The sequence below is a fragment of the Lagenorhynchus albirostris genome, chromosome 15 (assembly GCF_949774975.1).
Source record: "Lagenorhynchus albirostris chromosome 15, mLagAlb1.1, whole genome shotgun sequence".
NCBI lineage: Eukaryota > Metazoa > Chordata > Mammalia > Artiodactyla > Delphinidae > Lagenorhynchus > Lagenorhynchus albirostris.
The window spans coordinates 64,338,553-64,365,443 of record NC_083109.1 but is presented as its reverse complement, the minus strand read 5'-3'; the positions used below and the strand labels follow the sequence as shown (position 1 = coordinate 64,365,443).

Here is a 26,891-nt window from a genome sequence, read left to right as displayed (position 1 = left end):
TGCTGCGTGTGCTGGTAGGAGATACCACAGTGGCAGTACCCTGAAGGGTAGAAAGGAAGATCCTGGATATTCGTGATTTATTGTTTTTCTATTGATTAAACAAATGGATTAATTTGGAGGATTGTCATAAATGATAAAGAAAAAATTTTTTTTCCGTGTTAAATGAATGACTGATATGACTCACTTGGACATTTCAACTTGTGCTGTAGTTTCTCATAGCTTATTTGGTGAAATAAACTTCTGAAATTAAGATATACAGGTGAGAGTAGTTCTCTCAATTCCACTGGCAAGTGGTCCCATTTCCCCTGGGGGGATGAGTGTACGCTTTTGGTGACCACGTGTGGCCCTGGAGAAGAAAGCCAAGGTGGCCATAGATTGGCACATTTTAGTCTAAGTCCTGTGTGTAGTGACAGTATGGCTACTGAATCTACTTATTAAAAAAAAAGGACATGAGATTATATTTTAATTTCTGGAGAATTTTCATTTCTGTAGCGTTAAAAGAGGTAGTGGTTAATCATTAGTATATTAAACGGTTTACAGGGAATCCCTGGTGGTCCAGTGCGTAGGACTCTGCGCTTCCATTGCGGGGGCCCGGGTTCAGTTCCTGGTCGGGAAAATAATATCCCGCAAGCCGCGCAGCACGCAGCACGGCCCCAAATAAACAAAAAACAGTTTACAGTCCTAATTTTATGATATAGGGCATGTTTCAAGAGTGGGCAACTTGAAAACCAGATACCTTTTAAAAGAATTCTCTTAAATATTTTTTTAACTTGGACTTAAAATTTTTTTCTACTCTTCCAAAATTTCTTGTTTGATTCCTAGGGTGGTTGCAGAGTTTGGAGCCATTCTGGGTAGCTGATCTTGCATTTTCTACCACTCTTCTTGGTCAGTTTCTAGAGGACATGGAGGCATATGCTGAGGTGAGTATATAAAAAATGAAGTTATTTCCTAAAATTTCAGGTAAGAAAAAAGCAAAAACAAAAATCTAAAGCAGTGCTAGATTTATTTTAAAACAATTCAGATCACCTGACATTTAAGCAAGAATTATGAGACCATTGCAATATTTTAATTATTTTTAGATGTTTTTAAGTTGCCAGCAGAATTACCAGAAAGATAGAAAAATTGCAGGCCTAATTTCCCAAAGCTTGAAATAATCTTGGTGGCTGGTAGTTTCCTGAAGACATTTTCTTCAGTTGTTTCGTATTTTTTGTTACGAAAAAGGTGAATTGATATTGTATAAAAGCCCCTAAAGGCTTTTTTCTCTTACTTCTATTGGCAATCTTGGATCATGCTTCGGAGGACAAGGCTTGGCTTCAGCCACCTTTGAGTATGGTACCTTTAATACTGCTGTTGAAGTGTCTATTATTGGTTCTTGGATTTCCTGGCCACTGTCCTGACTTAAACCTGCCATCTTAGTGTTTCTTCCCTACTCAGTTGGTAATTACCAAGATTCTTGTTTGGTGGTCAAGGCTTCCGTAAAGATTTAGCTTCATCTTTTCTTTATACTTTTGCTACTTCTAGCAAACAGTTACTTCACTACTTTTAACTCTACCAATCTATCTGCTCCCTTTCAGAGAAAAGTGAGGGAATATTTTGCTTCCACATGTTTCTTTACCCCTATGCCTAGGATGTCTTGGTTCCTAGCACACCTTTAAAGCTGATCTGCTTCTGATAAGCCACCCATTCTAGTTTGTAGAGACTTCCCTTTGCTATCCGTAAGATTGAATTCTCTTTGATTATTTTGGTGCTTAATTATGTGTAGGTATATGTTGGTTGTAGTACCCCGTTTTTTGCTAATCTTTTCCTTTGAGTATGTCTAATTTCCTCAGCTAGCTTATAAATCTGTAGGCTAGGTCTTCTAAGGTCTTATAATTTTTTAAACCAACCTCCTCTAAACTCCCCCAACCCCCCTTGTTCTTCATGTGAATAATATTGGCTTAGTATACTGTTGACTTGAGTGGCTCAAAGAATCTATTGAGGTTAATATTTGCTTATTTAAATAATTAGAGAAGCAAAATCTACTTTTATACTTAGATTCATGTTTCCTTTTCTCATAAGCCGAAATTCCTCCTTATTTGTAAAAATGTATTATAAAGCTAATTGATTTAAAAATTGGGAGTTGTTTTTTGTTTTTTAAACAATGTCTTACTTAAATAAGAATGCTGTTGAATTCACATCTAGGACCTCAGCCATGTGGCCTCTGGGGAGTCAGTGGATGAAGATGTTCCACCTCCATCCGTGTCCTTACCAAAGTTGGCAGCGCTTCTCCGGGTATTCAGTACTGTGGTGAGGAGCATTGGGGAACGTTTCAGCCCAATTCGGGGTCCTCCAATTACTGAGGCATACGTAACAGATGTAAGTTTTAGTAGTCTTTAGTATCATTCAGCAAAAATTGCCTTTTCTTTTAAATGCTTCTGTTTACCTAGTGAGCTATGTTATTAATCCCTCATTTGTTTAGCATGTGTGTAGGTGTCTGGTCACTTTCTTAAATGGCCAGAAAAGTAGGGAATTCTATATCTCACTCCCCTCACCCCCCAACCTGATGAAAAAAAGTCCACTCTGAATTTTTAAATGCCTATGAACTTTTCTTTTAGGAGATTCTCTGTAGGTTCATTTATTCTTGTTTTTAATATGAATTTTAAAATCTTATTCTTTAGTTTTTTAATAATACTGAGTTTTGCTTTAAAATTATTGTGTCTCCTTTTAGTTTTTCAACATACTAAGAATAACTCTTAACAGGGAAGGCCTCGAAAAGTAATTTTCTCTTAAGCATGAGAGGATGAAACAACTTGATAGCCTAACATCAAAGGATGTAAAGATATAAGAACTTAAACTATGTAATAGCCTGAGACCAATTATAAGAGGTAGCTAGATTGCCACATTTCAGCAGCCCCAGACATCAGCTGCACTGTATTACAGTCCAGTGAGTGGTTCAGTGTAATGAATGTGAGAAATGAACCCCCATCATTATATTCTGCTTGAATAAGAAGGGAGAAGAAACCTGTGTGATAGTCATAAAAGATTTAACCTAAATGATTAAAATTTTACTGCTAGTGTAAAATTCTAGCTTTTATGAGCATTTACTTCCGTTGAACACTTTGCTAGATAAAATAGGACATTAATTATATATATATGTAATTCTTGGTAAGTTAATTGTGTATTTGAGCAGAAATGTCCTGAAGATAATTAAAACCAGCATGTTAATATGTTAATATTTTGAAACTGATCCAAGTGGTTTAATATTTTTATTTTTACTGTCTGAAAGATGGGTGGTTGATGACTTTGTCAGTGTTGAAATAAAAGCAGTTTATTATATCTATTTATTTATATCTATAAAACAAAAGGACAGGAATGTATCATTTTCCAGGATAGTTCTATATTAAATGTACTCTTTTATGAAGGTCTTTTAGGTCCTTGCCAAAAATGGTCTTTTAGGCCTTTTAAATCTATATGCAGGTTTACAAAAAACCCCTATATGTAGTGGTTGTTGAATATTACAGAAAAATTTGAGAAATATTTTTCTGTATCAATCTTTTCTGTGTCTGTTTTTCTGTACTTGTTTTTTCCTAAGTTATTTTTATTAGAAATGTAGTACATTGACTACTATAGTTTACTGGGGTTTTTTGGGGCTGGAAATGATAAGATTTTCATAATCCTCAAATAGGTATTATATGTTATGAATGAGAATGTTTATATTTATCTTTACATAGAGACCATCAGTACATGAACTTTCATAAGCTAAAGCTATCTTGGATATTTAGTTTTAAAAGATTGATTAAAAGTCCAAGTGCTAGATTACGGAAAGTTATTCTCACGGCAGGTTATTCCCATGTTGTTAATACTGTTACTGTTCTAAGTTCTGGTGTATTTCATGATTATTATGAAGATTCTGAACTTCAACCATTTAGTGACTTTGGTGGGGGGATAAGAATTGGGTATAAGGGAAATAGAGTATGGCAAATTCCATTCCTCTCACAATAGTACTTTAGAATACTTAGGCAATATCCTTTTTGTGTGTTGTACCAGAGATACCTTATTATTATTCAGCCACTGAGAACTAGAATATTAAGAGACTACTGACAAGGCAGGCAGTTAATTTTCAATAGAAACTGCATTAAATAGAAAATATTTCTTGCTCTGTGGAAGAATATGAGTTTTTTTTAAAGCTGCTTGTTTTCCCCATTGCAGGTTCTGTACAGAGTAATGAGATGTGTGACGGCTGCAAACCAGGTGTTTTTTTCTGAGGCTGTGTTGACAGCTGCTAATGAGTGTGTTGGTGTTTTGCTCGGCAGCTTGGATCCTAGCATGACTATACATTGTGACATGGTTATTACATATGGATTAGATCAACTGGAGAATTGCCGGACTTGTGGTACAGATTATATCATCTCAGTCTTGAATTTACTCACATTGGTATGTGAATTCTTTTTTGTTTAATATGTTTATTCAGGCCCTTAAATTTAAATTGATGCGGAAGAAGTTAAGCCCTTGTTTGTTTGTGTTTTTTTGCATTAATCAGTCTTATCTATATAATCTAGTTTGTTTTTGCTCTAGTATCTGTGTACTTTTAGTATTTGAGAGCTCATCTCAGTGTAGCTGTACTTTTTTTTTGATGAAATATCCTTTATTTCGATGAAATATCATCCTTCACATGAGACTATCTAGCACTCCTGATAAATACTGTGTAGAGAAGGTACTTGATAGCTATTTTGAAAGACCCTGTTGTTTTGTTTCTGAAACATGAAAACTTCTTTGATAGTTTTTATTATTTTCTTAATCATAAATATCCCCCCTCTCTCCGCCTTTCATTATGGACCTTTTGAAGTATATTAAAAAAAAGTAGAGTAGTATAATGAATCTCTGCATACTTAATACTCAGTTTCTATAATTAGAAGCACATGGCCCATCTGGTTTCATCTAGGCCTCCTACGCTCTGCCTCCTCCTTGCCATCCCTGCATTCCCAACTGGATTATTTCAAAGCAAATTCTAGATGACATTCTGCTAAACATTTCTGCCATAGTTACACTTCCCTTTGCCAATGTGAAAAAAAACCCATGTTTAAGTGTAAATACATGTATACTATTTCGGTATCTAAACGTTTTAATGTCACAATGTTAAGGCCTAAACATATAGCTTAGATATATTACTTTTTTCTTTAATAGATTAATTTTCAGAGCAGTTTTTAGGTTTACAGAAAAATTAAGCAGAATGTACAAAGTTCCCATATAACCTGTTCCCCCAATAGTTTCCTCTGTTACTAATATCTTTAGTTTTAGTGTGGTACTTTTATTACAACTGATGAGCCAAATTGAGACATCATTATTAATTAAAGTCCATAGTTGACTTTAGGGTTCACTCTCTGTATTGCACATTCTGTGGGTTTTACAAATGTATAATGCCATGTATTCACCATTACAGTATCATGCAGAAGGGTTTCAGTGCCCTAAAAATCCCTTGTGTTCCACCTATTCTCTCCCCTCTTCTGGCTGGCAACCACTGATCTTTTTACTGTCTCTATAGTTTTTGTTTGTTTGTTTGTTTGGTTTAATTTATTTATTTTTGGCTGCACTGGGTCTTCGTTGCTGTGCGCGGGCTTCTCATTGTGGTGGCTTGTCTTGTTGTGGAGCATGGACTCTAGGCACGCGGGCTTCAGTAGTTGTGGCACGTGGGCTCAATAGTTGTGACTCGTGGGCTCTAGAGTGCAGGCTCAGTAGTTGTGGTGCACGGGCTTAGTTGCTCGGCGGCATCTTCCCGGACCAGGGCTCGAACCCACGTCCCCTGCACTGGCAGGTGGATTCTTAACCACTGCGCCACCAGGGAAGCCCCTATAGTTTTGCCTTTTCCAGAGTGTCATATAGTTAGAATCATACAGTATGCAGCCTTTTCATATTGTTTTTTTTTTCCCTTAGAAATATGCATTTAAGATTCCTCCATGTTCTTTTGTGAATTGATAGCTCATTTCTTATTTTATTCTTTTAGATTGTTGAACAGATAAATACAAAACTGCCATCATCATTTGTAGAAAAACTATTTATACCATCATCTAAACTACTATTTTTGCGTTATCATAAAGAAAAAGAGGTAAGTGATTCATTGATCAGACTTGATAAACTTAGGTCATTGAAGGGTTTGACTCCTGTTCCTTAGTAGGCTACATAAATGAAATCGAAATGATAAATATTTGATTTAGAATATAGAAATTATAATGATTCACTTAATATTTGATTTTCATACTGTATACTTTGATCAGTGATATGCAGGTAGTTTTTTCAGATTTTATTAAATTTGTTTTATTAAAATGTGATGTGTATGTTGTAAATAATACTTCATTGTTAGCTTCTTAACCGACTCCCAGTCAAAGCCACTATAGACTTTCTAAGTAGATGTAGGAAAACTTATCTTAATAAAATGGTGTTTGTATGTGTTTTGATACTGGCTTGAAAAAAAAAAAAGGACTTTTAAGAAATTTCACAGTGTCATTTTTAATTTAGAGGACCCTTTTTTAAATAAAGCTTTATAGATTTTAAAATGCTTACTGATACTATGTAGGTTTCCTAAATTGCTTTTTTAAAAATTAAGGTCTTTGGTGTTTTGGACAGTAAATTTATCAGTCTTAAACTGATGTGCACCACCATTATGCAGATAGTAATATACTTTCCATTTAATTATCACTTTCCTGAATTCTTATTTTAAGGTTGTTGCTGTAGCCCATGCTGTTTATCAAGCAGTGCTCAGCCTGAAGAATATTCCTGTTCTGGAGACTGCCTATAAATTAATTTTGGGAGAAATGACTTGTGCCCTAAACAACCTGTTGCATAGTCTACAACTTCCTGATGCCTGTTCCGAAATAAAACATGAGGCTTTTAAGAATCACGTATTCAATGTAGACAATGCAAAATTTGTAGTTATATTTGACCTCAGTGCTCTGACTACAATTGGAAATGCTAAAAACTCACTGATTGGGGTGAGTATTTACTTGTAATGTCTTTGTTTTATCCCATTTCAGCCTCTTCTTATTGCATGTTTACATATTTCATTTACCTATCAAGGCAGTGTGTCTACAGAATCACATAGATCAAACGCCGTATTTTGGACGTGCCTGGATAATTAAAATGGACAGGAATATTTTCTTGCCATTATGTTTAGCTCTTGCTTTCCTTGATAAGTGTTTTATATTTGTTCTATTTTTTACAAAATGCATTTTAATGCTTTCTCCTATTTACTCTAGCATGCTTTTAGAAAAATTGTCAACATTTTCCACAGGGCAAGTTTGTATAGTTCTTTTAATATGCAACCCCTTCTTCCCCTGGTACTCTTTTCCTTCTTCCCACTAGAGTTAGTGCTTCCATATGGTCCTCATTTTTTGACTAACTACTTTTCTCTAGGAACATTCATATATTCTTTCGGAAAAAGAATAAAGATTTCCTGTAAGAAATTTGAAGTGACCATGCTTTTCATTTATAATTATTGCTGTGGTTAGTATATTTCTCCCTCCTAGTGGACCTTGCAGGATTGAAAAACATGATTTATAATGAAAAGTAATGGGATATTATTAAGGGGATAATGTAGTCTAAGAGAGAAGGGAGGGAAGAGTCAAGATTTGATGTTTATATTTGCATGCTTTCCATATTGTTAGATCAGATTGCCCTGTGTCCCTCCATAGCTGCTCTTTCCCTCACTGCTAGGCTGCGGTAGACTCTTCCATTCTTTGCATTCTAAAATTTGGTTGTTGAGAAATTCACATTGTGCTCAGATTTGAGGTTTACATCCTGCACTCTGGAAACGAGAGGGAGTCGGGACCGGGCAGTCAGATGGAAAGGAGTATCTTAGCAATGGAAAGAAAGGGAAGGATGGAAAAGACTTAGAGTGGCAGCGTGTGCCTTTTTTCTCACTGGACAGGGCAACTTGCCATTTGAAGTACATGGAAAACTGAGGAAATACGATCTACTACACTGAAGGGTGCAAGGGCTTTGTTTAGACGAAGGATCAGCAAATTACAGTCCATGGACCAAATCTAGCCCACTACATGTTTTTTTTTTCTTTCTTTTTTTAAAAAAATATTGAGATATAATTCACATACATTATAACACTCATTTAAAGTATGCAATTCAGTGACTTTTAGTATACTCACAGAATTTTGCAACCATCACCAAGCATCACATCTTTTTGTAAAGAATTTTTATTGGAACATAGCCACTTTTATTCCTGTTTTTTTGTCTGTAACTTTTCTCTCTGCAGTGGCAGAGTTGAGGAGTTGGACATTGTACCAGAGGTGTCATGTGGCCTGCAAAGGCTGAGATATTTACTCTCATCTTCACAAGAAGTATTTGTTGATCCCAGGTTTAGTGTACTAGCTTGTTTCCAAATTTAAATCTGTCAATTTTAATTTTTAAAAATGTGTAGACATATTTTGAAGGATAAACTTTTTGTATGCTCTTGTATGTCTTGGAGGAGCCATACGTTTACTTTCTTTTGTATGTCATCAGATGTGGGCGCTGTCTCCAACTGTCTTTGCACTCCTTAGTAAGAATCTGATGATTGTGCATGGCGACCTGGCTGTTCACTTCCCTGCCATTCAGTACGCAGTGCTCTACACATTGTATTCTCATTGTACCAGGTAATGTATTTACATATACTTCTTAAGAAAAAAAAATTTTTTTTTTAAAGGGAACATGGGTCCTTTAGAGTATACATTTATTTTATAATTTATTTTATAAATTTATTTATTTTCGGCTGTGTTGGGTCTTCATTGCTGTGTGCAGGCTTTCTCTAGTGGCGAGCGGGAGCCATTCTTCGTTGTGAGTGGGCTTCTCATTGCGGTGGCTTCTCTTGTTGCGGAGCACGGGCTTCAGAAGTTGTGGCACTCGGGCTCAGTAGTTGTGGCTCGCAGGCTCTGGAGCGCAGGCTCAGTAGTTGTGGCGCAAGGGCTTAGTTGCTCTGTGGCATGTGGGATCTTCCCCGACCAGGGATTGAACCATGTCCCCTGCATTGGCAGGCGGATTCTTAACCACTGCGCCACCAAGGAAGTCCCTAGAGTACATTTTTTAAAATGTGTATTGACTTAACTTTGGAATTGCCTTTTTTTTAAAAATGAGAGATGAAAAGATGATCCAAATTTTGTCTTCCAGGCATGACCACTTTATATCTAGTAGTCTTAGTTCCTCGTCCCCATCCTTGTTTGATGGAGCGGTGATTAGTACTGTAACTACAGCTACAAAAAAACATTTCTCAATTATATTAAATCTCCTGGGAATATTGCTTAAGAAAGATAATCTTAACCAGGACACAAGGTAACTAATACTTATAATATTGTTTCTAACTTTTGTTAATTTGGCTTCATAATTTGAGAAAAAGAAATGACTGTCATTTGAATGGGTAGAGCAACTTCTTCATTATGAAACACTTTAAATTTTTGTTTTATTATTTAATCTAGAATTTCTTGTTCTTTCCTGAAAGAATTACATGAAACCTCGCCCTCCTGCAATATTTTATAGATGAATGTATTTATAGAGATTTAAAAATATTTTTTGCTACAATTTATGCTAGTTTGGGGAGATTTTCTTAAAAGACAGTTTTGGCAAAGGAATTTCTCTAGTTTTAATATTTGTTTCTTATCGCTTGAGGTATTTAAAAGACCAAAAGAAAACTAATGTAAAAAGAATAGGTTTTTCAAGGTGTTTTTCTATTTTTTTTTAATGTGAAATCAACTGTATATTTTGTGTTTCAGGAAACTATTAATGACCTGGGCTTTGGAAGTGGCTGTTTTAATGAGGAAGTCTGAAACATACGCACCTTTATTCTCTCTTCCATCTTTCCATAAATTTTGCAAAGGCCTTTTAGCCAACAGTAAGAATCTGAGATTATTTAATTTTGTTAATCAGTGCTTAAAAGAGATCTTTGTTAATGGCAGAAAGATAGTCACTTGAGTGCTTTTCATGACTGGAGATGTATCATCCCCATTTTAATGACAAATGCATAATCTGTCTTAATTTTTTTGCCATTCTTAATATGTGAAAAACAAGTTGTTTTTAAGTGATTGTCACATTTTTAAGCTTATGTGATTGTTTATGCATTCCATGTACTTTTAAAGTTTCCTTCAGAGAAAGATTTGGGTTAAGACTAGTCACCCTGAGTGGGTTTTGTTGAGAGTATCATTTTCCCAAATGTTACTGCCAGTGATGGTTCCAGGCAGGAGCAGCCCCTCATCCATAGTAGGCACTCATTGTTTATTGAAATGAATGGATTCAGAAAATTATGACATAGTGGCATATAATTTCTTCTGGCAAGCTGAAAGTGTCTTTAAATTTTTAATAGCTCTTGTCGAAGATGTGAATATCTGTCTACAAGCATGCAGCAGTCTACATGCTTTGTCCTCTTCATTACCAGACGATCTTTTACAGAGGTATGGATTAAAGATCCAATATTTTGACCCTGGCCCTTTTGATCCTTGGAAATATTCCACACTTCTATTATCTATTTCATTTTTTTGTAGGTGTGTTGATGTTTGCCGTGTTCAACTAGTCCATAGTGGAACTCGTATTCGACAAGCATTTGGAAAGCTATTGAAGTCAATTCCTTTAGATGTTGTCTTGAGGTATGTTGGTGCAAAGACATCCCACAATGTTTAGTTCAGGAAAAGACAAGTTGCCTGTTAGTGAATTAATATCACATCTTGTATGGCACTTCTCAGTGACTGAAGAGATGATAATTGCTACAGAATAATACTTATAATGTCAAAATATTTTTCTCAGTAGTTATTATTCGTAAATTGTATTCTTTTATAGTTTTAAATTAGGTCAATTTTGGTGCTTTAAGAACCTTAAATTTCAAAGTTGTAACATTTCTGTATGTATTTTTTAAGTCTTAATTTTATCAGTTTTTACTTTCAAATTTAGTTGGCAGGGAAATGATTCATTTCCAGTATGAACTAACTTTTTAACGAAAACATTTTGCATAACAATGACTTTATTTTCTGTCTACAGCAATAACAACCACACAGAAATTCAAGAAATTTCTTTAGCATTAAGAAGTCACATGAGTAAAGCGCCAAGTAACACATTCCACCCACAAGATTTCTCTGATGTTATTAGTTTTATTTTGTATGGGAACTCTCATAGAACAGGGTAAGATTATTTCTTTGACTCTTTCATCTGGGAAAAGTAATTTAAATATACATGAATGTCTTAACCCTGTGCCCAGTTTTGAGGAGAAAATACGTCAGGGGTGGCAGAGTAGAAAGTAATATTCTTCTCAAATGGGTTGTTTTAAGTTTTCAGTAGTAGGAGGAATTGCTTTGAAGATGGCATCTGAAGAAATAAAAATGGGCTTTGCAACTGACAGTGATGGTGAAATGTAGTTGACAATTAACTGATCTGACCTAGTCATCAGTGCTTTGCGGAGGGGCCTGGGGGCGTAGGCATTCTGGAGATTTTTAGTTGCAATGAATGTTTTATCCTGATAGCCAAATTGTCATGAGCCTTTTGCCCTAATAATCTGTCTATACCATACCCCATCCTATTTCAGCTCTAAAAGACCTCTTTAAAATGAGAGGTGGGGACATAATGCTTCCCAATTTTACATGTTTGCCTTTTTCAAGTGGGGAAGATTGTAGTCCCCTACTCCCATTTCCCTTGCAGTTTGTTTTTTGTTTTTGTCTTTTTTTTTTTATTTTAACGAAGTTATCATTGTCTGTTAAATATGAAACTGCTTTTCCCAGGAAGGACAATTGGTTAGAGAGATTGTTCTATAGCTGCCAGAGACTGGATAAACGTGACCAATCAACAATTCCCCGCAATCTACTAAAGACAGATGCTGTCCTTTGGCAGTGGGCTATTTGGGAAGCAGCACAGTTCACTGTCCTTTCTAAGTTGAGAACCCCACTGGGCAGAGCTCAGGATACCTTCCAGACAATTGAAGGTAATTAATTGACTCTGCATTGTTTCAAACTTTGTAATGTAAATACTTTCAAGCTTACATTAAGAAATAATGGATTTCTTATCTTGTTAAAGCAAAAATTTGAGAGTATACGATTTTTTTCTTTAGTACTTTATCAGTTAATCTTTTAGATATGTTTGTTAGAGTAAACTTTTATTAAATAATCATGTTGTATGTGTTTTTGTTCACAAATTTAGGGGATTTGTGTGGAGAAGATTTTTTTTCCTCTAAAAATGAAAAGATCTTGTTGGGACTTTTGTTTTTAAATGATGAATATACAGAGGATACTTGATAAATGTGAATTTGTGAAATTATCTCTAAGAACTTCTAGAATCTTTGAAGATTCCTTTTAAATTTGGAATGCTGTTTTTGGTTTTAGGTATCATTAGAAGTCTTGCAGCTCACACATTAAACCCCGATCAAGATGTTAGTCAGTGGACAACTGCAGACAATGATGAAGGCCACAGTAGCAACCAGCTTAGACTTGTGCTTCTTCTGCAGTATCTGGAAAACCTGGAGAAGTTAATGTATAATGCATATGAGGGATGTGCCAATGCATTAACATCACCTCCCAAGGTTGGTTTCAGTGGGCTGAATGTTGCTTGGTCAGTTTCGTGGTCAAACCTGGCAGTGCGTGCATGCAGAGCTGAAATCGCAGTGGACCTATGTATATGCTTTATGTGTATTTGAGACATCTCTGCCTGTAATTTGAACCAGTCCTGAGCTCTTCTTTCTCGTCTAAAGGTCATTAGGACTTTTTTCTATACTAATCGCCAAACTTGTCAAGACTGGCTGACTCGGATCCGACTCTCCATCATGAGGGTTGGATTGTTGGCAGGACAGCCTGCTGTGACAGTGAGACATGGCTTCGACTTGCTTACAGAAATGAAGACAAATTCATCTCAGGTAAAGTGGGTGTGTGTGTGGAGTTAATTAAATCTGTTAATTAGAAAAATTTGGGCTTAATTCCTTTGCTATGATCTAATCTATGGATAAAAGAAGTTAAAGTTTCTATTCATTTTTTTAAAATATAAATTTATTTAGTTATTTATTATTTTTGGTTCTGTTGGATCTTCGTTTCTGTGCGAGGGCTTTCTCTAGTTGCGGCGAGCGGGGGCCACTCTCCATTGCAGTGCGCGGGCCTCTAACTGTTGCGGCCTCTCTTGCTGCGGAGCACATGCTCCAGATGGACAGGCTCAGTAGTTGTGGCTCATGGGTCCAGTTGCTCCGTGGCATGTGGGATCTTCCCAGACCAGGGCTCGAACCCGTGTCCCTTGCATTGGCAGGCCGATTCTCAACCACTGTGCCACCGGGGAAGCCCCCATTTTTTTTTAATGAACTTTTAAAAAAATATATTTATTCATTTATTTAATTTTTGGCTGCATTGGGTCTTCGCTGCTGTATGCAGGTCCTCTCTGCTGTATGCAGGTCCTCTCTAGTTGCTGAGAGCGGGGGCCACTCTTCGCTGTGGTGGCCTCTCCTGTTGCTGAGCATGGGCTCTAGGCACGTGGGCTTCAGTAGTTGTGGCTCGTGGGCTCCAGAGTGCAGGCTCAGCAGCTGTAGCATATGGGCTTAGCTGCTCCACAGCATGCAGGATCCTCCCGGACCAGGGCTTGAACCCGTGTACCCTGCGTTGGCAGGCGGATTCCCAACCACTGCGCCACCAGGGAAGCCCGGTTCTATTCATTTTTAAAGCTGTTGTTCCAGTATTTTTATACAGGCAGTAACTTCCAGGGTCACCTATTCATATTTTTTACTTAGAATGAAAATATTCATTACTTATGCTTAAGGGTTAGAACTTTAAAGGTAATTCTAAGAAATGTGTGTATAGAAGAAAGAATTTTTATAATAATATATAATGATTAAGTATAAGAGAGTAATAATTTTATTATAGATGTAAAAGTATAGTACTAATAATTATAATGTAGGGAATAATGTACTAATAATTATAATGTAGGGAAATGTGCTGGCTAATAAGTAGGGTCACTAAATAAGTGGAATCCAAAAATTGCACGTTTACTAGTTAAGTAATGTCAGTAGGCAATATTCAAAGACATAAAATTAAGCATTCTTTAATTCATGGTTATTTAATTTTTGTTTTATATTTACCTCACGTGTTACTCCCAAAGATGCCACAGTTTAAATGTTTAAGTAAGTTTGTTTTGTAAAGACTGACGCGCATGTGCTATTAAGGACCATCACCACCAGCGCCGTTTGTATCTACATTATATGTAACATTTTAGGTAATTCCAATAATGCAGTTTCATTGTTGTAAAAATAATTGTTAAATAAATTTGACTTCAGGCTTTAGATTGTGATCGGTAGTTGTAAATTTAGTAGAGATTTGAATTTTGAAGGTATTGAGGTCTGTGATTGATTTTTCTGAATGCCACTCTCAGGGGAATGAATTGGAAGTAACTATCATGATGGTGGTAGAAGCACTGTGTGAACTTCATTGTCCTGAAGCTATACAGGGAATTGCTGCCTGGTCATCTTCGGTCATTGGAAAAAATCTTCTCTGGATTAATTCAGTGGCCCAACAGGCTGAAGGGAGGTAAGTTGGAAGGAAGGAAATGGGTGATAGGATTTCTCTATGTTAAATTTTTTTGTATTACTGACTAACATTGTAATTAAATGTTAATTACACTTAATGTTGATTCTTAATTGATAACCTTTTATGTCAGAGTCTGATACAAATTGCCCTTTATGGCCGGAGTTCTTGCTCATTAGCTCTGTGCACTAAATGTTCAAACTCATTGCTCTAGGTAAACTCATTCAGTGCCTCTATGTATGCTTATGTAAGTTTTACCAAATCTGGAAAATGTAGGGAAAATAAAAGAATGACTCATAATTCCATCTCTTAGTGGTAACTGTTAGTTTTGGTGTATATATATGCCTTCTTTCTAGTTCTTTTTTCTCTTATATATAGTTTTTTATCCTCTTCACAGAATAGCAGTATTTCTGCTGGTCTCACGATTTTACTTTTTCTACTCGGCAATATTTAAAAAAATATTTTGCCGTGTTAAATATTCTACGATGTGATTTTTAACAACACATTTTTTTTCTTTTTTTTGGGAATGCACCATAATTTAACGTTCCTTATTGTTGGACAGCAAGGTTATTTGTGACGTTTTTACTAATCTTAATGCACCATGGTACTTAGTTCTTTGCTTTTGTTTGTGATTATTTTCTTTGAATGCATTCCTACAAGTTGATTTACTAGAAGAAAGGCTATAGACCATAAGGCATATGATATAAACTATTGCTAATTTACCCTACATAAAAGATGCTTCCAATTTGTATCTCTAACAGTAGAGTAACACCTCTTCCCTGCACGTTTGTGAATACAGAGGGCTACTGAGAAACAAGAACCCTGCCACCATATTAGTGAAAATGTTTAATTTACATTTCTTTATTAATAATAGAACTTTCCCCATATGTTATTGACCATTTGTGATTTTTAAAAACATAGATTATGTCTTTGTGGCCTCTCGGTTTTTTGTTATTGATCTTTGAGATTTTATTATACACCAAGATTATTGATGCTAACTTCTTGATTGGTAATTTGTTTTTAATGTTCATGTTTTTTAAAAAATAAATTTATTTATTTATTTTTATTTTTGGCTGTGTTGGGTCTTTGTTGCTGTGTGGGGGCTTTTTCTAGTTGCGGTGAGCAGGGGTTACTCTTCGCTGCAGTGCGCGAGCTTCTCATTGCAGTGGCTTCTCTTGTTGCGGAGCATGGGCTCTAGGTGTGCGGGCTTCAGTAGTTGTGGCACGCAGGCTCAGTAGTTGTGGCTCACGGGCTCTAGAGCACAGGTTTAGTTGCTCCACGGCATGTGGGATCTTCCCCGACCAGGGCTCCAACCTGTGTCCCCTGCATTGGCAGGCAGATTCTTAACCACTGTGCCACCAGGGAAGTCCCTTTTTTTTTCGGATGCCCAGAAGTTTCAAATTATGATGTCATTAGATCTGTTAACTTTATGTATTTTTTTTCTTGTGTTTGTTTTTCTATTTAGTCTTTGCACACATTGAGATTAAATACTGATATATTCTGTTAGTTATTTTATACTGTCTCTTAAACATTTAACGATTTTTGAACTTATTTTCATTTTTTGTGAGGAAGAGATCTAATTTTGTGCCTGCTCAACCCCACACAGAATAATCAACTCATTGTCTCAGCTCAATTGATTAACTCATTCTTTCCAGTTTTTTTAGAAATGAAGTATGTGGATAATTAAAAAATAAGACTGTTTGAACTTGTGTTGAAGGTTTGAAAAGGCCTCTGTGGAGTACCAGGAGCACCTGTGTGCCATGACAGGTGTTGATTGCTGCATCTCCAGCTTCGACAAATCTGTTCTCACATTGGCTAATGCTGGGCGTAACAGTGCCAGCCCCAAACATTCTTTGAATGGTGAGCATTCAGGGTTTAAACAAAAAGTTGTAGTCAAATAGTTTGTGCTCATGATCTTACTGTATATTTTTAGATTTCTTTGCTCTTTGAAATATTTATAACCGCTTTGGGTCTCTCTCTCTCTCTATTTTATGAAATACTTTCACTCAGGTGAATCCAGAAAAACTGTGCTGTCCAAACCAACTGACTCTTCTCCTGAGGTTATAAATTATTTGGGAAATAAAGCATGTGAGTGCTACATTTCAATTGCTGATTGGACTGCTGTACAGGAATGGCAGAATGCTATCCATGACTTGAAAAAGAGTACCAGCAGTACTTCTCTCAACCTAAAAGCTGATTTCAACTACATAAAGTAAGGATTTCTTACCCCATTAAACAAATTTTCAGTAAATTTAAAGTCTTCTTTTATGGCAGAAAAATATTAAAATTGTCCATATTTACTATGGCAAGATGGTTATAGTTCTAATAATACTGCCATTCTAAAAATGACTACAATGAAAAACCAACATTAGAGGTGAGGTGGGTATTCATGCAATGGGAAGACAGATTTCTATGTTGAAACAGTCATTTGGTATTGATTCTCAGAGCCTGTTCTAAAATCATGATGAATATAAAGAGAAATTTGCCACTGCTTTAGAAAGGATAATGTTTGATGGCTTTGTTTCTAAACTAGGTGTGAATATATCAAAAACATTTATTATAAAGAGGTCAGAGTTTATGACATTTGTAAATTAAACTCCTTTTTTTGTTTTTCCCTTATTCCTCTCTGCATTTATTAATCTCTTAATTCGAAATTTGAGTACAGGCTGTGTCCCAGACACTTCGCTGGGATGATAAGGGTCATTAGCTGTCCTCACCGTCAAGGAGCTCAGCTTGTAGTGAGTAAATGAATTAATGGGTAGTTTCTGCATTGAGCACGTACTGAGTGCCAGCCACTGGGGTGTAGCACTATGTACGACAGACACAAATTCTAACCCTTGAGGAGCTGACCTTCTAGTGAGGAGGAGACACACAGACTAGGTTGGGGAATGCCATCAGGACGTCATTTGAGCACAGACTTGAAACAGACCTGATGCAAGGATGATAGGCTTGGAGTGTTCTGGAAATGCCTGGGAAGCCACTGTGGTTGGAGCAGAGTGAATAATAGGAGATAAGGGTAGAGAAGTAGGTGGGAACTCTGAAAAAGACTTTGACTCCCAATAAGGTAGGAAATCTTAGGTGGGATTTGAGTAAGAGAGGCATAGCATGATCTGACTTACTGGCCCACTCTGCTGGGTTGTCAGGAGACTGGAGGTAAAGGGCCAGTGTGGACGCATGTAGACCATTGATCTGTGGGGCAAAGGCAGAGGGAGGAAAACAGATGCTATTAATTGAAGTAGGAACACACAGAGAACAATGAAGTATGTTTAAAGTATGTGAAATATGCAGACAAGATTGTTTTAGTAAGCAGTTAAGAATTGGATTTGGAACTAAGGTGAAAACCCTGAGCTTGAGAGAGATTTGGGGAATCATTAGTATATAGGTGTTACTTACAGGTCCTCTTTCTTTTTCATTCTTTATACTCCAGAGCCTTCATAAACCACCAAACCACAGATAATGCTCTGGAGAAGAGTGAGTGAAAAAGAAAGAGGGCCATGGTTAGAGTCCTTTTGAGCATCTTTGTTAAGGGATGGGAGAAGAAGCCGCTGAAGAAAACACAAAGACATTGAGGAAGGCAATGTTACAGATGCAGAAGAACCAGACAGGAATAGTCATCCTTGTCAGGAGCTTCATAGACTTCGAGCAAGAAGAGCTTTGTAGAGAGAGAAGGAGAAGCAGCCAGGTTGAATACTGTGGAGTGGTGGAGAAACTTGAAAATGAAGTTTTAGTTAGGTTAATTGGGTAATGAAGTCAAGGAAAGAACGCTGTGGCTGGAACAGAGTACTGTGTGTTTATTATAAATATTGGAGAGATTAAATGTTCTTTTAAGCCTTGGGGAAGGAGCCATAAGAAGACAGGTTGAAGAAGCAGGGTAAAGAAGAGTGATTGAAGGATTAACTGGACTCCACCTTTCCTGTGCCTCAAGGAAAGCAGTTAAAGTTGGATATATACAGTTTGGGGAGTGCATGTGGATTGGGGGGTAAAGGTAGAGAAAATGAAAACAGTCTGTGTTTGTTTTTTTCCTGAGGTGTCAGTCATTAGCTGAAAGTGCAAGGGCATTGTAGAGCATAGTGGGGACACAGCAGACCTGCCTTTTCTGTGGTGGCAGAAATGATAAGTGTGTTGGTCACCACACCGAGACAGTTCATCAGTGCCAAGTGATTATGGCTCACCTGAGAAGCTGGTGGTTGCATTGATCCAAGCTTGGGGTTTATTAAGGTAGAAGCAGGTACAGTCAAGTGATGTACATTTCCAGTGCTATATTCAGTGCTGGAAATGTAAGGGAGGTGACATAGTGAGAGGGACGGGAAAAGATGAGAGATTAATGGAAAAGAGGGAAATTGAGAAACTGTAAATCATCATGTTGGTTGGAGAACAGCTGTAATAGGAATGGGAACAGAATGCAAGATCTGGAAGTAGCAGTGGGTTGCTAGGAGGGTAAGGCCCTCATCCTGGCATTGAAGCTACAGACTATCGGAAGGAGTTCCAGAGGTGTACCATTTTCAGGTAAGGTGAGGAGAAGGGAAGGAAAAATTCTTTGAAAGAAGAGAAACAGCTTCCAGGAAACAGTGGAAAAGGGAGAGGAGGAGGGAGGCCAGCAATGAAAGAAGGCAGGAGTAGGATATCAGATTGAGATTAATAGAATAGGAGACCTACTGGGACTTGCGCTTTAGGTGAGCAGTGAGGCCATGCAGGGAATTTAGTGGTAGCTTGGGGAGAACTAGATGTTGAAGTTGCCCTGCAGAGCTCTACTGTTAGTGTTTTGGTCGGGCCCCCAAGGATAACAGACTGCAAAAAGAGGAAGGAAACATGGAGGGTTGAGTATGCTAAACTGAATGTCTGTAGCTATGACTTTCCAGTTTGCCACTCTAATTAAGATGGTAGTCACATCTTCAAAGTAAAAATAAAATGGTGGCCTACGTGGAAGGAACTTTCATCAAAGGAATTCTGTATAACTGCTTTCTTTTTCTAGAATTTGTTCTGTATTTTTGAATGGTTCCACAGGCTGGATAGAGTGTAAAACGAGCTAACCAATATTTTAATTACAGATCACTAAGCAGTTTTGAATCTGGAGAGTTTGTTGAATGTACTGAACAATTAGAATTGTTACCAGGAGAAAATATCAATCTACTTGCTGGAGGATCAAAAGAAAAAATAGGTATTTGAGATAATTTTAAAATTATTTTAATGAACAAGTTGTTTAAAATGTTTGACAGTATATTTTAGTGGAAAATCTGGAAGTTTTTCTGTACATTTTTTGGGGCAGAGTGTGAAGCAAAAAATTAGGGCTGTTCCCTTTACGTTTGATTTAGCAAATAAAAAATAGTTTAATTCAAATTAAGCAAACTAAGAAAGGCTACTGTAACAGAGATTTATCTAGCCATTTTCTTTGAAAAAGTGCAAGTTGTGTTTAAATATTTTTCTTGCTTGACATCTTGATGTGGTTCATTAATTAAGTTCTTTGTCACAACTGGAGCATTTTGTAAAATGTAATACTGAAGTTAGTATTATGAATATTTTGTGTGTTAACGTTGACTTGCTAAATTCAGTGTTTGCCCCTTTAAGTGGTAGGTTGACTTACTGATTTTTGAGTCTTTGAACTCATTTTGAGAGGTCTGAGGTATTATTTTATGTGAAGTATTTTTATATAGCTACCAGAAATGCTTAATCATAGTATCTGAACTTAATATGAAACTGCCTGAACTTAAATATGAACTTAAACATGAAAGGAGGTATTCATTGGTGATTGTTTTTTAATACTGTCAAGGTATCTTGTTAAAAGCGAATTAACTTAGTGGAACTTATTCAATTTCTGTAGATATGAAAAAACTACTTCCTAACATGTTAAGTCCAGATCCAAGGGAACTTCAGAAGTCCATTGAAGTTCAGTTGTTGAGAAGTTCTGTTTGTTTGGCAACTGCTTTAAACCACATAGAACAAGACCAGAAGTGGCAGTCTATAACTGAGTAAGTGTAATCCTAAGGAGGTAAATATGCATTATGTGTACCTTATGGTAAATGTGTGTAGATTGGTGGGGGTGAGACAGTTACCAGATCACTGCAGCGCTAGTCATGATAGCTTCATTTTAGTTGTAGAAGTCGTATGATATGTGAATGTCACTTGCTAATATACAGAGGTTGAAACTAAGTAAAATTAAAAGTTTTATATCCCCAAAAGCTAATATTGATATCTTGACTTGCTTGTGTCATTTTACTTAAGAGCAGGCAGTTCCTTTTTCTTTCCCCACTTTGGATGCCAGTATAGTAGCATCTTATCACACTGCCTTATCCCTTTAGTGGTTACAAGTTGGAAAATCTTATTTATTAATTAGCAGTAAATATTTTCTTTCAGAAACGTGGTGAAGTACTTGAAGCAAACCTGCCGCATAGCTATTGGGCCACTGAGACTTTCTACTTTAACGGTTTCACAGTCTCTGCCAGTTCTAAGTACCTTACAGCTGTATTGCTCTTCTGCTTTGGAGAACACAGTTTCTAGCAGACTTTCAACAGAGGTGTGTATATGTGTATTTTTAACCAGGATATCCTTCTGAACATTAATAGGCATTAGTGTGGAACAAAGGCTGTTTTTCACGTTTTAAAAATAGCATTTGTAGCATTTTTTGGACAAGCTAGTAAGTAAATCCAGAAATCTAAAATTCCATTTTCAGGCAAATTTTTATTGGAGAAGTATGTGAGGAAGATGGAACCTAAGATGTATAATCTCAAGGATGGCTGGTTGCTTAGGGTTTTTTCTCCCTCCCTCCCTCCCTCCCTCCCTCCCTCCCTTCCTTCCTTCCTTCCTTCCTTCCTTGCTTCCTTCCTTCTTTCCTTCCTTCCTCCCTCCCTCCCTCCCTCCCTCCCTCCCTCCCTTTTTTTGGAAGAGGAGTTGGTTACGTAAATGTATACCAGATTATATAAATTTCAGATTTTGACTGAAAAGAAGAGACTGTGCCTCTTCCTTCCAAATAGGGTAAAGTTTAACCGAAGATGGGCCCTTCCCAAGGGAAATAATCTTTGAGAATCTGTTTATGAAGCAGTAGTTTTATGTTTTTCTGTAACTTAGCTTCTGCTTTATAGTAAATGAGCTGTTTATTTTTTTATCAAAATGTGACTGCTTTATTGATAAGTACAATGATAAATTGGACTTAATATTCTGAAAAAAGTTTTTTCTTTTGGCAAAACATAGGTTTTTCTCTTTAACGTGTTGTTTTCTCTTGTAATTAGAAGATACGGTGAAGAAAGGGGAGCGTTTAATAGATAAATCTGGAGTAGATCTGAAGTAGCTGACCTGTGGGGTCATATAAGGAGCCTGTTTACATTAAGTAGTTTTGGTTTTTCTCTGGCAGGACTGTCTTATCCCACTCTTCAGTGAAGCTTTGCGTTCATGTAAACAGCATGATGTCAGGCCGTGGATGCAGGCATTAAGATATACCATGTACCAGAGTCGTTTGTTGGAGAAAATAAAAGGTAATTAGCTTTTTTTAAAAAATGGCTTTGTTGAGATATAATTACACATTTTGAGTGTATAGTTCATGATTTTTGACATTTCTTCACCTGTGTAGCCACCAATTCAGTCAAGATATAGCATACTTATCTCACCCCCAAAGGTTTCCTTATGCTTCTTGCCAGTCATTTCTCCCATCTGTCCTGTCTTGGGCAACTGCTGATTTGCTTCCAATCACTATAGATTAGACTCATCTTTACTAAAGTTTTTTTTATAAATGGTACAGTATGCTCTGTGTCTAGCTTCTCTTGCTCAGCATTTTATTTTTTAAGGTTCCCTGTGTTCCATGTGTCAGTAGTGCCATCCTTCGTATAGTTGAGTAGTATCCATTGTATGAATATACATCGTATGAATATACATTGTATCAATATACCACAATTTGTTTATCTGTTGATCCTTTGATGGATATTTGCATTGTTTTCACATTTGGGCTATTATGTCTAAAGCTGCTGTGAAATTCATGTACAGGTCTTTGGGTGGATATATATTTGCCTTTCTCTTAAGTAAATGCCTAGGATTGGAATTGTTGGGTCATATGGTTTAACTTTTGAAATAGTTCGGCAGTTTCTTATAAAGTGATTGTACATTTTACACTCCTTCTGACATCTACATACTTGCTATAGTGGTTCTTTAATTTTAGTCACTGGAGTGAATATAATAGTATCTCATTGTGGTTTTATTTGTATTTTCCTGATGATTAATGATATTGAGCATCTTTTCATTTGAATAGTGGCCATTATATATCTTATAAGTGTTCAACTCTTAGCCATTTTTAATGAAGTCATAAGACTTAAATATTCTGGATTCAAATTCTTTGTCAGATACAATGTACCGTGAATGTTTTAAATGCTTCAATTGAATAGTTAGAGAATTAGTATTTGTATCAATATTCATAGGTCTCATATTTAAGAAAGAAATGTCATATTAAAGGGATATTAGCAATTTCCTTTTCGCTCTAATACAGAAAAGTTGCCAGAATTCTGTAGAATTAGTCAAAAATGTGGTCGCTAGGGTTACCGAGTAAATTTGAGTATTAAATTTTAAGTAAGCCAATGCTGGGATATGCAGGGTGATTACTGGCAACTGTGACTCACTTGGACCCTCAGTGCCAGATAGACCTGGGTTTGGATCTTAAGCCCAACACTTGCAAATCGAGGGACCTTAGGGCAAGTCATTAAACTTCTGAGTCGCTTTGCTTTTCAGTTATGGGGGTTGCCCCACTCATGAGATTCTTGTAAGGATTATAGGAAATGAGACAAGGTATATAAAAGCCCTAGCACAGAGCATGGCATATAATAGGAATACAAATATCATCTCCTTTCCCATCCTTCCCATATTGAATAAGTTTTAGAACTGAGAAGAAAAAGTCAGTAACCCAGTAGTTACATTTGGAGACAGAACCTCACTCCTCCTTACTTTTCTTTCTTTATTCAGCAAGTGTTTATCAAAATATGTGCTTTGTGCCAGGTACTGCGCTGTAAGTTGGGATGTAATGGTGAACAAGACAAGCCTTTTTTCTGCATTCCTAGGACCAAAGAGATTCTGGAGTCTAGCAGGGAAAATTGTCATCAAGCAAGGAGCAGCAATATAGTGTGCTAAATGGAAGTGCACATGCATGGTGCTTAAAATAGCACAACAAGGGCACCGATTTAATCCTAGGAATCAGAAAAGGACTCGGGGAGGAAGTAATATTTAAGCTGAGACCAAGGGGCGGGTAGAGATGAGAAAGAAGGCAGACTGGTGTAGTTAGAGAAAATATCATGTGTGAAGTCCAGCAGCAGTAGTAAAAGATTCTTAGATGACTCAATTCTCAGTTCTCACCTAAGGGAGCATGGGAAGAGATGAAGCTGGATGAGATTGAGATTAGAATGCAGTGTAAGCATCAGTGCCTCATAAGCCAAATTTCAGAGTTGGGGCTTTATCGGAAGGACAGTGGGAAGGCCTGAAAGGGAAGTTAAGTGATCAGATTTACCTTTGTGTAAGATCAGTTCAGTTGCAGATTGGAGAATGAATTAGAAGAGGCTAAGGCTGGGGGCAGAGGGACCAGTTAGGCTGAAGTCCCTGCTAAAGGTAACCAAGGTAGTAGCAGTAGGGACAGAAAAAAGCAGATGTGATATGAGGATTGAAAGTAAAGGCTAAGATGACTGCCAGGCACCTGCTTAGGTAGCCAAGTTGATCATGTGCCTTTACCTGAGAAAGAGAAAACAGAGAAGGAAGTAGCTTTGGAGGGTGGTGGAAAACGGATTCCATGTAACACAGGTTAAAGTGCCTTTGAAATACCTGAGTATAGGTGACTGGTAGGCAGGTGGGACTCAGATGTCAGGTCTGGGCTAGAGATGAAGATTCAAGAGTCATCAGCATTTGTATGGTAATGGAAGTCACAGGAGCAGATGATATTGTCCAGGGAGAGTATGCAGAGTAGAGTAGAGAGCCTAGGACTGACCCCGAGGAACACCAGTTATAATGGATGGGTAGTGGATGAGAAGGAGACTGAGAAAGATTCTTCAGAAAGGTAGGAGTAAACCAGGAGAGAATGGCATGGTAGAAGGGCAGAGGGTACTTACTCAAGAAGAGGGGATGGTCTAGCCTTACCCTCATTCCTCACCCTTGGCTTAGGCTCTTTATACTAAAACGATTCAGAAGCTAAAAAGTTAAATTTCTTTTTTTTTTTTTTTTTTTTTTTTTGCGGTGCGCGGGCCTCTTACTGCTGTGGCCTCTCCCGTTGTGGAGCACAGGCTCCGGACGCGCAGGCTCAGCGGCCATGGCCCACGGGCCCAGCCGCTCCGCGGTATGCGGGATCCTCCCGGACCGGGGCACGAACTCGTGTCCCCTGCATCGGCAGGCGGACTCTCAACCACTGCGCCACCAGGGAAGCCCAAAAGTTAAATTTCTTATACTGAACGATTTTTACTTTTGTCTACTCTGTTGTATACATTTATTTAACAAACATTTATTGTTTATTGTATGCCAAGCACTATGCTAGCTGTTAGGGATTTAAAGATGATGAAAAACGAATTATCTTTATTTAGGGAGGTAGTGGGGAAGGGAATAGTTGGGGAAGAAATTTTTTGGCCATGTTTCTCTGCAATCTGGGATTAGACCAGGCAAGGACTAATAAAACATTTTCTTCTCTCCAGAACAAACAATTCCAGTTAGAAGCCATCTCATGGAATTAGGTCTAACAGCAGCAAAATTTGCTAGAAAACGGGGGAATGTGTCACTTGCAACAAGACTGCTGGCACAGTGTAGTGAGGTTCAGCTGGGGAAGACCACCACTGCGCAGGATTTGGTCCAGCATTTTAAAAAACTATCAGCTCAAGGTCAAATGGATGAAAAATGGGGGCCTGAACTTGACATTGAAAAAACCAAATTGCTATATACAGCAGGTTAGTAAAATGAATTATGATTAATACGCGACTATAATAAAAATCATGTGTGTGAATGTTACTGTGTATGGTGTAAGGCAATGATAGAAAAGTTGATTTTTTTCAACTGTTGCAGAAAATTTGAGTCCTGAAGAGTAAGTTATGTGTAATTGACTTACCTCTGCAATTTGGTGCTTTTAAAAGAGGTAATTTTGTTATTGTTTATTAAAGTAGGAAATGTTTCCAGAGATCATTGGTTATCACTGAATTTAAAATATTACTTTATCCTGAAAAAATGTCATTTGTTTGCTTCTAAGGCTTCTAAGGGCTGGTGTTTTGATTTTTTATAGGCCAGTCAACACACGCAATGGAGATGTTGAGTTCCTGTGCCATATCTTTCTGCAAGTCTGCCAAGGCTGAACATGCTGTTGCCAAGTCAATTCTGACATTGGCTAAATGGATCCAGGCAGAATGGAAGGAAATTTCAGGGCAGCTGAAACAGGTTTACAGAGCTCAGCAGCAGCAGAACTTGACAGGTCTTTCTACTTTATCTAAAAACATACTCACTCTAATTGAACTACCGTCTGTTAATACAATGGAAGAAGAGTATCCTCGGATCGAGAGCGAATCTACAGGTAGGATATGTTTGATTAGCTTTAAAATATTAATTTTAGAAGTTATTTCCCCCTATTTTAAAGTTTACAGTGTTAGGCAGGCTATAATTGGCCACAAAAACTGTCTCTGTGGAAATTTAGTATATTATATTGCCCAGAAGTGACTAAAGCACATTTCTTTAGCATCTGATGCCACTGTGGAAGTCACTGAACTCCGCCTCCAAGGCCATACTTCCCACCTCCCCAGTTCATGGTGCTTTTATGGACCTTGATGTTTTTCCTGGCAGTAAGGTCCTGCCTGTGATATCTAAAATTCTACCTCATGCTAGGAGGAACAACAAAGTTACAGAATAGTGGCCTCTGGTCCCGTTGACTGGTGGAGCACAGAAACTACAGAAAGGTTCAAGTTTCACATCCTGACACTAGTGCTAGTAACAGAAGGGTACTCGACAAATAGGATAGTTAATTCATTCAGTGTTTGAGTGCCTGTTATGGTAGGCACCATTGTCCAGGTTTTACAGATTGGGAGATAACTAACCTTTTTGCTGAAACATGAGAATTTTGTTCATGTCGTTCATTTTGTTGTTGTGAAGCCTAGAATTGTAGTTACTTACATTGGTCTTACTAAGTAATTCTAATCTATGTACTGTAGCCATCTTTATTCACAAGGGATATGTCTTGTGATCATTATAAATCTTCATATTGGCAAGTGGCACTATAGCAGGAGATTTCTTCACTTCTAAACTGGAAATAAAGATATTTACCTCATGAATCTTTGATTGAATGAAATTGTATACTCATCACCTATCTGTCATTTTTGCCAGAATGTTTAAGCTGAATCTAATTGTGAGGAAATGGCCAGTCAGATCCAAAATACAAGACATTCTAGAACACATCTGACACCTGAACTGTTCGTAAAGTTC

General features: G+C 37.2%; 1 protein-coding gene across 1 annotated transcript in view; it reads left to right on the top strand.

Moving 5' to 3' along the window:
- Nucleotides 1-26,891, top strand: part of SMG1 (SMG1 nonsense mediated mRNA decay associated PI3K related kinase) — a 97,460-nt gene that overhangs the window by 34,233 nt on the left and 36,336 nt on the right. The window contains exons 9-31 of the mRNA XM_060122333.1: nucleotides 823-920; nucleotides 2,182-2,355; nucleotides 4,189-4,413; nucleotides 5,981-6,082; nucleotides 6,696-6,965; nucleotides 8,488-8,618; nucleotides 9,130-9,291; nucleotides 9,729-9,847; nucleotides 10,316-10,403; nucleotides 10,494-10,595; nucleotides 10,984-11,124; nucleotides 11,718-11,917; nucleotides 12,315-12,511; nucleotides 12,680-12,841; nucleotides 14,335-14,489; nucleotides 16,204-16,346; nucleotides 16,497-16,698; nucleotides 19,535-19,644; nucleotides 20,305-20,452; nucleotides 20,838-20,997; nucleotides 21,832-21,952; nucleotides 25,127-25,375; nucleotides 25,705-25,989. Coding sequence (XP_059978316.1) covers nucleotides 823-920; nucleotides 2,182-2,355; nucleotides 4,189-4,413; nucleotides 5,981-6,082; nucleotides 6,696-6,965; nucleotides 8,488-8,618; nucleotides 9,130-9,291; nucleotides 9,729-9,847; nucleotides 10,316-10,403; nucleotides 10,494-10,595; nucleotides 10,984-11,124; nucleotides 11,718-11,917; nucleotides 12,315-12,511; nucleotides 12,680-12,841; nucleotides 14,335-14,489; nucleotides 16,204-16,346; nucleotides 16,497-16,698; nucleotides 19,535-19,644; nucleotides 20,305-20,452; nucleotides 20,838-20,997; nucleotides 21,832-21,952; nucleotides 25,127-25,375; nucleotides 25,705-25,989 — 3,744 coding nt within the window. The remainder of the gene's footprint in view (nucleotides 1-822; nucleotides 921-2,181; nucleotides 2,356-4,188; nucleotides 4,414-5,980; nucleotides 6,083-6,695; nucleotides 6,966-8,487; nucleotides 8,619-9,129; nucleotides 9,292-9,728; nucleotides 9,848-10,315; nucleotides 10,404-10,493; nucleotides 10,596-10,983; nucleotides 11,125-11,717; nucleotides 11,918-12,314; nucleotides 12,512-12,679; nucleotides 12,842-14,334; nucleotides 14,490-16,203; nucleotides 16,347-16,496; nucleotides 16,699-19,534; nucleotides 19,645-20,304; nucleotides 20,453-20,837; nucleotides 20,998-21,831; nucleotides 21,953-25,126; nucleotides 25,376-25,704; nucleotides 25,990-26,891) is intronic.